The sequence below is a fragment of the Lotus japonicus genome, chromosome 2 (genome assembly GCF_012489685.1).
Source record: "Lotus japonicus ecotype B-129 chromosome 2, LjGifu_v1.2".
Lineage (NCBI taxonomy): Eukaryota > Viridiplantae > Streptophyta > Magnoliopsida > Fabales > Fabaceae > Lotus > Lotus japonicus.
The window spans coordinates 27,462,810-27,475,168 of NC_080042.1; the positions used below are offsets into that span (position 1 = coordinate 27,462,810).

Here is a 12,359-nt window from a genome sequence, read left to right on the forward strand (position 1 = left end):
GTCGAGCCAACCGCACTGTCTCTGGCGCTTCTTCACAGGAGCCCTGACCTCTGGTGCATCTCCACGCCCCTCCGTCTCGGCATCCCTAGGTGCATCAGCTGCTGCAACATACCGTGGAGCAAAGTCCTCCATAGGCTCAGCAGGGACTGGAAGGGACTCGAGAGGCGGAGCTGGAAAGTCGCCAATGCGTGCCCACCAATCTGGTGCCTCGAGCGCCCGTGAAGAAACCTCCCCTCCTGCAACCTCCTGTGGAGAGTTCGAGCACGAACCCTCATCTCCTGGATGTAAGAAGCGACAAGGTACAAAGGGCATCTTGACCTTGCCCCACTCCATGCATTGAGTCTCGACGACGTTCCCATGCCGGTCACGTCCCGTGATCGTAGCGCTGCCGACGTAGATGCGACGTGCCTTGGCAGAGTCGGACTGCCAGGCGTTGTCCTTATGCTGGTCAGGTAAATCTATCGTCCACGAGACCAGTGTACTCTTGGTCTTCATCATCTGCCCCCCCCCAGAATAACACAAACAAACAACAGGGTCAGATCTCATGTTCTCATATAACATTCACATATCCAGGTAATACTCATAAATAACAAGGTATAATAAGCATAAACTTTTTATTATATCACAGTCAGTCACCTAAGTTCAGTTAGGCTAGCGACCTCACCATTCACACAACCACCTCAACACCAATGGCCATAATCACGATCATCCGCAGATGAACAATTCTCGGAGGGGACACACCGTACAACCCTCATTCATGTGGGGGGACACACCGTCCGTCCACAGAATCACAAGGTGACCGCAGTCAACCAATCACGTGGGGACACACCGTACAACCCACAAAACACCCTCGTGTGCAAGAAACCGTTTGTCTCTAACGGTACCATCGTTCTCATGGCCCATAGTCTTCACTAGACCTATGTCCAATTATTCACATTTTACTTGCAAGCGATAAAGTTCTCATTTGTCTTTGTTAAAGGCTCTATTGAGTCAACCTAGAGTCTTAACATTTTCACAAAACTTATACAACTTAAATGATAGTAAAAATCACAGCACCAAAAGGAATTACAAATAGATGAGCGACCTTTTGGCAATAATCAAGATAGGCAACATATAAGTCATACCAAGGAACTTAGACAATGTTCTCATGCATATCAATACTTAGATCATGGCAACTCCACCAATCAAGCTATCACATAAACTTGTGCATGAGTCGGAAAGAAGAAAACTTGCTAACAACCACACAAGTGGCTCGGCTGAACCCTAAGGGGTCCAAGGTTTTCTAAAACACTTCCTTCCTTCCATCTCAACTTCACAAGTCAATGTCCAGCCAACAAACATAAGCATATACTCTCCAAAAATCCAGCAAAGATCATGTTACAAATTGCTTGCTAAAAATCATGTGATAATCTAGACAAATCTAGCATAAAATCATGGTTTTCGTACATAAAACCTAGGGTCATTTGGCAAACATTAACCTACTGATCATGGCATCACACAAGCTTCACAAATATGGTAAAAACTCCAGAAACAATCAGCAACAATCAATACATCGAAAAGCTAAAGAAAAATCCACCAAAACCCAAGGTTTTGGCCTAGCCGAGAGCACCATTGCTCTAGGGTTCTCTCTTTTTTTTTTGAAAAACATTTGGCCATCCTCTAGGCCATTGCACAGCAGTAATAGATCATGCTTTTCATCATCAAAGTCAGCACTAAACATACAATCCAATACAGAATTTCATCTAGGCACAAACATGGCAACATAGTCAAGTTTTGGCAACTATGGCAAGTAGCATTGGCATCAAGCTTTGATCAATCTCATGGCTGCACATATTGAATACCTTAAGCATGCTTTCTACCCTCAACCCTCATACATCATCATCCAACCCAAACTCAGATCTTAGGCATGCAAATCAAGGAAAAACCTTTATCATGTGGAAACCTAGACTCTACCCACTAGATCCACCCCTTACCTTGGCTTTTGGGTGTGAAAGGATGATAGAAGGATGATGAAAAGATGAATGAAGGAGTCCTCTCCTTGCTGCACCTTCTCCTTGCTCGAAATCTCTCCCTTACTCTTGCTCCTCCACGGCCTCTTCTTCCTCTCCTTCTTCTTCTTCTTCTTCTTCTTCTTCTTCTTCTCACGGCCTCTCTCTCTTTCTCTCTCACTCTCTCTTTCTTTCTTTCTTTTGCTGAATGTGTGATGAGAAAATGAGGGTTTGTGTTTGGGTTTCTCACTCAGCTCATTTTGTGTCTCAAAAATCAGAAAACCCTCCCCCTTTTACCCTCAAACCTGCGGCTATACACACCCCTCCTAAGCCTTCACAAAACTTCCATCAATTTGAAAAGAGACAAGGCATTAATGGCTCATCATTTGCCTATAATTCCCTTGTCCCAAAACTGATCAGCACTTAACTAAGAGACATAACTCCCAAATCATTACTACCAGTTCAGCACAACCAAGTCAAACAAGTCTTCCCTCCTTCCTTCCTCATGGAATTCGACTAGCATACATCATGGGCTAGGTTTTCCTTTTCTCTTCTCCCTTCATAACTTGGCCCAAATCCAACTTAATATTCTCCTAGCTACTGATTAAGCGGCTCAAATAAATCAAGGAAAACTCCTTCTCTTGATTTTAAAGAAACAAATTCGGACTTAAGAACTTCCTTCTAACAAAATTGCTTGTACATTACAGCCTGACCTTCCGTCACTAAAACAAGGCTATCTCGGGTTACAGAAGTCGGAATGACCTGGAACCAACGAGAGAATTTAGCTAACTCAGAGAGCTACAGCTCTCATGAAGGAAGCTTTTCAAGATTAGGTCTTTAAGACCTCTCAAAAATTCACACAAGGTCACGGACAGTTTAGCAATTAAATCAAACTTCACTAGAAATTTCACTTTTATTCAATAAATCACTTAAGCAATACATAAGTAAGGTTAGGGTCTTTCAATACCACCCCCCTTAAAAATAGTTTCGCCCTCGAAACTTAAGGGTTTACAAACAAATCGGGATGTGACTCCCGCATCTTACACTCACGTTCCCATGTAGCATCGCCTGTCGCTTGATTCCAAACGACCTTCACCAAGGACACCTCCTTGTTCCTTAAACGTTTAGTACTCTTGTCGACAATCTTGATGGGTGGCATCACCATCGTCAGATCATCCTTTAGCTGAATGTCGTCAGGTTCAAGAACATGAGAATCATCAGCCTTGTACTTCCAAAACTGTGACACATGAAGTACATCATGGATATTGGATAGGAAAGGCGGCAACGCAATCCTATATGCCACGGGCCCAACTCGTTCGGTTATCTGGTACGGTCCAATGAACTTTGGAGTAAGCTTCTTAGACTTGATCGCCCTTCCGACACCTTTCATCGGGGTAACCCGTAAGAAGACATGATCTCCAGCTTGAAATTCTAGCTCTTTCCTTCGATTGTCAGCATAACTCTTCTGACGACTCTGCGAGATCCTCATCTTTTCTTGGATTCGCTTTACTTCTTCGGTAGATTGCTGAACCAGCTCGGGTCCAATCACTAAGTTCTCCCCGACTTGATGCCAGCACAAAGGCGTTCGACACCTTCGACCATACAAAGCTTCATAAGGTGCCATCCCGATGCTCGCATGAAAGCTGTTGTTGTAGGTAAACTCAATCAGCGGCAACAACTCATCCCAGCTTCCTTTATGATCGAGCACACAAGCTCTTAGCAAATCCTCCAAGGATTGAATAGTCCTTTCGGTTTACCCATCCGTCTGTGGATGATAAGTGGAACTCAATCTCAGTTTGGTTCCCAAAGCTTGTTGCAATGCTCCCCAGAAACGTGAGGTAAACCTCGGGTCTCTGTCCGACACAATGCTAGATGGTACCCCATGCAGACGAACAATCTCTGCAATGTAGATTTCTGCTAGTCTCTCCACCTTGTAGTTCAGATTGATCGGCACGAAGTGAGCGGTCTTCGTCAGTCGATCAACCACTACCCAAATTGCATCAAATCTTCTTCGTGTTAGGGGTAACGCCGTCACGAAGTCCGTAGAGATGTTATCCCATTTCCACTCCAGAACATCCAACGACTGTAGTTTTCCTGCTGCCTTCTGATGTTCCACCTTAGCCTTCTGACAAGTCAAGCATTTTGACACATACTCGACTACTTGTTTCTTCATCCCAGGCCACCAGAAATGAAGTTTCAGGTCTTGGTACATCTTGTTCATCCCCGGATGAATGTTCAACCTGCTCTTGTAACCTTCATCCAAGATCAACCTCCTCATAGTTGCGTCATTGGGTACACAAACTCGCCCCTTGCAACACAGTATGTTATCGTTTCCGATAGCGAACTCTGGTGCCTTCCCTTGAGTAACCAATTTGCGCCACTCAAGTAACCCTTCATCGGTCTCTTGCTTCGATTTGATCTCATCCAAGAGCCCACTCGACACCGTCACCATCCCGAAACTAAGCTTCCCTGAAGCTATCTTCACATCCAAACTCAGATCTCGGAACGCCTCCAGCAGTTCTAACTCCTTGACCATCAACGAGGATACATGTATAGCCTTTCGACTAAGAGCGTCAGCTACCACATTAGTTTTCCCCGGATGATACTGTAGGTCAAACTCGTAGTCCTGAAGAAATTCCATCAACCTTCGTTGCCTTATATTCAGATCCTTCTGATCGAACAAATACTTCAGACTCTTGTGATCACTGTAGATCGTGAACGTACTGCCATACAGGTAACGTCTCCAAATCTTGAGAGCGTATACTATAGCAGCCAACTCCAAATCATGCGTAGGGTAGTTCTTCTCATGAATCTTCAGCTGTCGCGAAGCATAAGCAATCACTTTCTTCTCTTGCATCATTACACAACCCAACCCATTATGTGAAGCGCCACAATAAACGTCATATGGTTCTCCTTCCTTGGGTAAGGCTAGTATCAGTGCAGTAGTCAGTCGCTTCTTCATCTCTTGGAAATTCTCTTCACATTTCTCCGTCCATGCAAAAGGTTGATTCTTCTTTGTCAACTGAGTCAACGGTGAAGTCAACTTTGCATAATCCTTCACGAAGCGTCTATACTGGCCAGCAAGCCCAACAAAACTCCTGATGTCGCTTGCTGTCTTAGGTTGTTTCCATGACATGATCGATTCAATCTTGCTGGGGTCAACAGCCACACCCTGACTTGATATGACATGACCAAGGAACTTCACCTCTTCCATCCAGAACTCACACTTCGAGCCGTTAGCATATAGTTCCTTCCCTCGCAATACTCCTAGAACTTGACGCAAATGCTCTTCGTGTTCTTCCTTACTCTTCGAGTAAATCAAAATATCGTCAATGAACACCACCACGAACTTGTCCAGGAATGGCCTGAACACTCTGTTCATGTAGTCCATAAACACTGCGGGTGCATTTGTAACTCCAAACGGCATCACGAGATACTCATAATGCCCGTATCGAGTTCTGAATGCGGTCTTCTATATGTCAGCCTCCTTGACACGGATCTGGTGATATCCTGACTTCAGATCTATATTCGAGAAAACAACAGTTCCCCGAAGTTGATCCATCAAATCATCTATCTGAGGCATCGGGTAAAGATTCTTCACTGTCACCTTGTTGAGTTGTCGGTAATCCACACACAATCTGGACCTCCCGTCCTTCTTCTTCACCAACAATACCGGTGCTCCCCACGGTGACACACTTGGTCGGATGAATCCCTTGGAAGAGAGATCCTCCAACTATTTTGCTAACTCCGCCAACTCTGCTGGTGCCATCCGATAAGGCGCCATTGATATTGGTCCTGTACCGGGCATAATATCAATAGAGAACTCTGTTTCTCTCACTGGCGGTAATCCACGCACATCCTCTGGAAACACATCCACAAAATCTTGCACCACCAAAATGTTGCGTACGTCGCCGTCGTTCTTCGCCTCAGTTACGATAGAGTTCACGAATGCTAGTGAACCCCTTCCCAAATTGTACGAATTCAAGTAATCCGTAAAGCCAGAATCTGGAAAGACTACGGCCTTATTAGCATAATCCAACAGAACGTGATACTGTGCCAACCAGTCCATCCCCATAATCACATCGAGCTCTTTAAGCTCCAAAAAGACGAGGTTCGCAAGGAACTTCCGATCCTCATAAATCAACGGGCATTGCAAGCATGTCGTGCGCGTAACTAATCGATCAGCGGCAGGGGTCGTCACCATCAAATCGAATGGTAAATCAGCAGTTAGCAATCCTAACTTTTTCACACACTCCTCAACAATGAATGAGTGCGTAGCACCAGAATCAAATAATCTAAGTCAAGTATCACGGCAATGATACTAATTTCAGACAATCTCACAGTCAAGCAAACATCTTAGCACACAAGTCTACTCAATCTCACCGTGAAGCTTTGAAAACATCTTTATCAAAAACAAAAACATCAACGAGTTCGGAAACTCGTAAATCCAAAACCCTTAGTGCTCTGGTTCTCAACCGGAGCTCTGATACCACAATGTAACGCCCCGATTTCTCGAGTGTCACACAGTAAACCAACGTCACCATTTTCGTAAAGAATTTTCACTGTTCAATTATTAATCTTGATTTCATGACAAAAGTTCAATTATTACGAAACTCTTGAAAACTCTACGATATAAATCTACGGAATAAATAAGACATGTATTTCTGAATAAAATAACTCGTAAATAAAAAGAACCATAATCAAATACATAAATGAATCCTTGGGCTAAAGCCCTATGTCAATAATACATCAAAACCGGAAAACAAAACTGATAAAGATAGTTCAACACCACGAACACTCAACCCCCAGCATGGCAATATCAGTCACTCGTCGAGCCAACCGCACTGTCTCTGGCGCTTCTTCACAGGAGCCCGGACCTCTGGTGCATCTCCACGCCCCTCCGTCTCGGCATCCCTAGGTGCATCAGCTGCTGCAACATACCGTGGAGCAAAGTCCTCCATAGGCTCAGAAGGATCTAAAAGGGACTCGAGAGGCGGAGCTGGAAAGTCGCCAATGCGTGCCCACCAATCTGGTGCCTCGAGCGCCCTTGAAGAAACCTCCCCTCCTGCAACCTCTTGTGGAGAGTTCGAGCATGAACCCTCGTCTCCTGGATGTAAGAAGCGACAAGGTACAAAGGGCATCTTGACCTTGCCCCACTCCATGCTCTGAGTCTCGACGACGTTCCCATGTCGGTCACGTCCCGTGATCGTAGCGCTGCCGACGTAGATGCGACGTGCCTTGGCAGAGTCGGACTGCCAGGCGTTGTCCTTATGCTGGTCAGGTAAATCTATCGTCCACGAGACCACTGTACTCTTGGTCTTCATCATCTGGCCCCCCCCCCAGAATAACACATAAACAAACAACAGGGTCAGATCTCATGTTCTCATATAACATTCACATATCCAGGTAATACTCAGAAATAACAAGGTATAATAAGCATAAACTTTATATTATATCACAGTCAGTCACCTAAGTTAAGTTAGGCTAGCGACCTCACCATTCACACAACCACCTCAACACCAATGGCCATAATCACGATCCTCCGCAGATGCACAATTCTCAGAGGGGACACACCGTACAACCCTCATTCATGTGGGGGGACACACCGTCCGCCAGACACACCGTCCGTCCACAGAATCACAAGGTGACCGCAGTCAACCAATCACGTGGTAACACCCTCGCGTGCAAGTAACCGTTTGTCTCCAACGGTACCATCGTTCTCATGGCCCATAGTCTTCACTAGACCTATGTCCAATTATTCACATTTTACTTGCAAGCGATTAAGTTCTCATTTGTCTTTGTTAAAGGCTCTATTGAGTCAACCTAGAGTCTTAACATTTTCACAAAACTTATACAACTTAAATGACAGTAAAAATCACAGCACCAAAAGAAATTACAGCTAGATGAGCGACCTTTTGGCAATAATCAAGATAGGCAACATATAAGTCATACCAAGGCACTTAGACAATGTTCTCATGCATATCAATACTTAGATCATGGCAACTCCACCAATCAAGCTATCACATAAACTTGTGCATGAGTCGGAAAGAAGAAAACTTGCCAACAACCACCTAAGGGGTCCAAGGTTTTCTAAAACACTTCCTTCCTTCCATCTCAACTTCACAAGTCATTGTCCCGCCAACAAACATAAGCATATACTCTCAAAAAATCCAGCAAAGATCATGTTACAAATTGCTTGCTAAAAATCATGTGATAATCTAGACAAATCTAGCATAAAATCATGGTTTTCGTACATAAAACCTAGGGTCATTTGGCAAACATTAACCTACTGATCATGGCATCACACAACCTTCAAAAATATGGTAAAAACTCCAGAAACAATCAGCAACAATCAATACATCGAAAAGCTAAAGAAAAATCCACCAAAACCCAAGGTTTTGGCCTAGCCGAGAGCACCATTGCTCTAGGGTTCTCTCTTTTTTTTTCGAAAAACATTTGGCCATCCTCTAGGCCATTGCACAGCAGCAATAGATCATGCTTTTCATCATCAAAGTCAGCACTAAACATACAATCCAATACAGAATTCGTTCTAGGCACAAACATGGCAACATAGTCAAGTTTCGGCAACTATGGCAAGTAGCATGGCATCAAGCTTTGATCAATCTCATGGCTGCACATATTGAATACCTTAAGCATGCTTTCTACCCTCAACCCTCATACATCATCATCCAACCCAAACTCAGATCTTTATCATGTGGAAACCTAGACTCTACCCACTAGATCCACCCCTTACCTTGGCTTTTGGGTGTGAAAGGATGATGAAAAGATGAATGAAGGAGTCCTCTCCTTGCTGCACCTTCTCCTTGCTCGAAATCTCTCCCTTACTCTTGCGCCTCCACGGCCTCTTCTTCTTCTTCTTCTTCTTCTTCTTCTTCTTCTTCTTCTCACGGCCTCTCTCTTTCTCTCTCACTCTCTCTTTCTTTCTTTCTTTTGCTGAATGTGTGATGAGAAAATGAGGGTTTGTGTTTGGGTTTCTCACTCAACTCCTTTTGTCTCTCAAAAATCAGAAAACTCTCCCCCTTTTACCCTCAAACCCGCGGCTATACACACCCCTCCTAAGCCTTCACAAAACTTCCATCAATTTGAAAAGAGACAAGGCATTAACGGCTCATCATTTGCCTATAATTCCCTTGTCCCAAAACTGATCAGCACTTAACTAAGAGACATAACTCCCAAATCATTACCACCAATTCAGCACAACCAAGTCAAACAAGTCTTCCCTCCTTCCTTCCTCATGGAATTCGACTAGCATACATCATGGGCTAGGTTTTCCTTTTCTCTTCTCCCTTCATAACTTGGCCCAAGTCCAACTAAATACTCTCCTAGCTACTGATTAAGCGGCTCAAATAAATCAAGGCAAACTCCTTCTCTTGATTTTAAAGAAACAAATTCGGACTTAAGAACTTCCTTCTAACAAAATTGCTAGTACAATACAGCCTGACCTTCCGTCACTAAAACAAAGCTATCTCGGGCTACCGAGGTCGGAATGACCTGGAACCAACGAGAGAATTTAGCTAACTCAGAGAGCTACAACTCTCATGAAGGAAGATTTTCAAGATTAGGTCTTTAAGACCTCTCAAAAATTCACACAAGGTCACGGACAGTTTAGCAATTAAATCAAACTTCACTAGAAATTTCACTTTTATTCAATAAATCACTTAAGCAATACATAAGTAAGGTTAGGGTCTTACAAATCCACACTGCACGGGAGCAATCATCAACAATAGTAAGAAAATATGTAGCACCGCAAGAAGAACGAGTTCGATACGGTCCCCACAAATCACAATGAATCAAATCAAATATATTAGAAGCTTGATGTTCGCACAAGGAAATTTTTTCCCTAGTTTGCTTAGCTTTTTGACATGCCTCGCAAACTTTATTTTGTACATCACTAAATTGACTACCAGCTTCATTAGACACTAACTGAGTAGTTTTCCAAGACGGATGCCCCAACCGCTGATGCCATACTTCTAACAGATTCATGCCTTCAACTTTGCAAGCCCGCTTCTTGGGAGCTTCCCGGAAAAAGTAGAGTCCATCCCTCGGTTCACCCATTCCAATCAGCATCTTCGTAGTGCGGTCCTGTATTGCACACAATTTACCAATTAAATAAACATTACAATTTGATTCATCTGACAATTGTGATACAGAAATCAGATTACAATCTAAATCAGGAACATAAAGCACATTTGTAATCTTTAAATTATCAATGAGTTTTATTGTTCCTTCCTTCATAGACATTGTGGTTTGCCCGTTAGGAAGTCTAACTGGCCCCCCTTGCACGTCCCTTAAATTACACAGATGTTGCAAGGTTCCTGTCATATGATTAGATGCCCCACTATCGATTATCCAAGGATTTAAAATAAGCTTACCTGTCATGCTTTCATTTGGAGTGACTTTTGAGTTATTAAGCATTTCTACCAGGGTTTTCCATTGTTCCTGGCTCAATCCTGTCGTGGCTGAGTTTCTTGTTTCTTCACCAAGGGTTGAACTTGAGCATTGTACAGCATGAACACGAGCCGGTCCCCTACCACGACCACCGCTTGATCCTGTGCTTCCACCCCGGTTCTGACCTCGTCCTCGTCCGCCAGTTTTTTCATTGTTCCTCGGGCGTTCGCCCCACCATTCTGGATAACCGGTAATCTCAAAGAAGCCAGCCTCATCATGTCCCTTTCTATTGCAGTTTGAGCAGAATGAGTCAATCTTGTTTTCACGTCCTCTTGCCTTCATGCTTGCTTGAGCAGCCAAGGCCATGACTTCTGGCCGCTCCTCTCTGGTTTGTGGCCTATTTCGCACACTCTCTTCTTGCACCAGAATGGAGTACATCTTGTTTAAGGATGGCAGAGGATCGGTGGCCAGCACGTTTGAGCGAATCGTTTCGTAGATTCCGTCATCGAGACCCATCAGGAACATGTGCCCTTGTTCTTCTTCTTTGCGTTTTTCAATTTTTTGTTGCAAGTCCGCACTTGCACCCTTTGCAGGTACAAGTTAACGTTGGTTCATGGTTGGCTAATTCGTCCCACAGTGCTTTTAGCTTTCCATAATAAGCGACTATGGACAAATTTCCTTGTTTGCACTGTGCCAGTTCTGATTTCAGTTGTTGTATTCTAGGACCGTTCACCACTGATAACCGCTCCTTTATGTCTTCCCATATCTCCTTGGCGGTTTCAAGATATGAGAGGGTCGTTCGTAGAGTTGGCTCTACTGTGTTCAAGATCCATGACACCAACATGGCTTGAACTGTCCACCAATCCTCCAAATCAGGGGATCCTTCTTTGGGTTCCGTTATGGTTCCGTCAACGAAACCCCATTTTCTCCGTGCTCTCAGGGACCGCTTCATAGCTCTGGCCTTTTCATCATAGTTTTCACCTTTCAGCTGCACCTGTGCGATCACACTTCCAGGATTATCGTTGGAGTTGAGATCATAAGGTGACGGCTTCTTTTTCTCAACGTTTTCTTTTACAGAAGACGTTTCTGATTGTGTTTCTTCCATAGCAGCCGCAAGGTTTTCTGCCTAGGGTCGCAGAGCTCTGAGACCATGTAAAGAATGGAACAGATGATTTTATTCCTTGCATAACAGTGTGTTATATACAGCAGATGCACCTCAGCATACTGCAATTACTCCTAATATCATGCCTACATATCAGCTAGAGATTCTATCTCTAATTACAGAATTTCCTAAATTACAATATGTCTAATTAGATTAAAATCAAATCTGTCATGTGATATGTAAATCAAAATCTGAGATGAGATATACATGGCATGTATATCGTTAATAAATAACATGTACCATTTCACACGTTTTGCTCTTGGAATCAGTTACTTTAATAGAGAATATGAACTTATAGCCACCACTCTCAAAAGCACGATATGGATCATGGTAAAGAGGACGTGGTACAAATCGCTCATACAGAATTTCCTTATATGATTCATAATAGCAGTTCAATGCAAATAAAGAGTTTCCATAATAACTGAAAACAAAAAAAATGTTTTCCAACCAGCCCATAATATTCTCATCTCAATCCAACCATACGTAACAGAAGGTGGCTGGAAGCTTCTATCAAACTGAACATAATGAGTATACCCACGAGGATCAACGAAAGTCCATTGTGTCCCAAGTTCATGGTTGTAGGTATTAAGAAAATTAGTGTCAACAGGACAAACACGCTGTAGAAAAACATAAATAAACATCAATAAAGATCAATGAAAAAAAAAGTCAGACGGGTGGAAATGAGTGAAAGACGAAAAAAAATATAAACTTTTCATCTGCTGTGGTAGGCTCACAACAAAACATAAAATCCTGGTGTCATATGTGTTTTAACAAAGAACTTCTTGGTGTCATTATTGTGA

At 43.4% G+C, this 12,359-nt stretch overlaps 1 protein-coding gene across 1 annotated transcript; it reads right to left on the bottom strand.

The window, feature by feature from the left end:
- Positions 1-8,911: 8,911 nt before the first annotated feature.
- Positions 8,912-11,756, bottom strand: LOC130735324 (uncharacterized). Its single transcript, XM_057587375.1, has 2 exons — positions 10,382-11,756; positions 8,912-10,091 (listed from the first exon to the last, which is right to left on the bottom strand). Exons 1-2 carry the CDS (start codon positions 10,920-10,922, stop codon positions 10,057-10,059), a joined length of 576 nt encoding a protein of 191 aa, XP_057443358.1. The 5' UTR covers positions 10,923-11,756; the 3' UTR covers positions 8,912-10,056.
- Between the last annotated feature and the right edge of the window lie 603 nt (positions 11,757-12,359).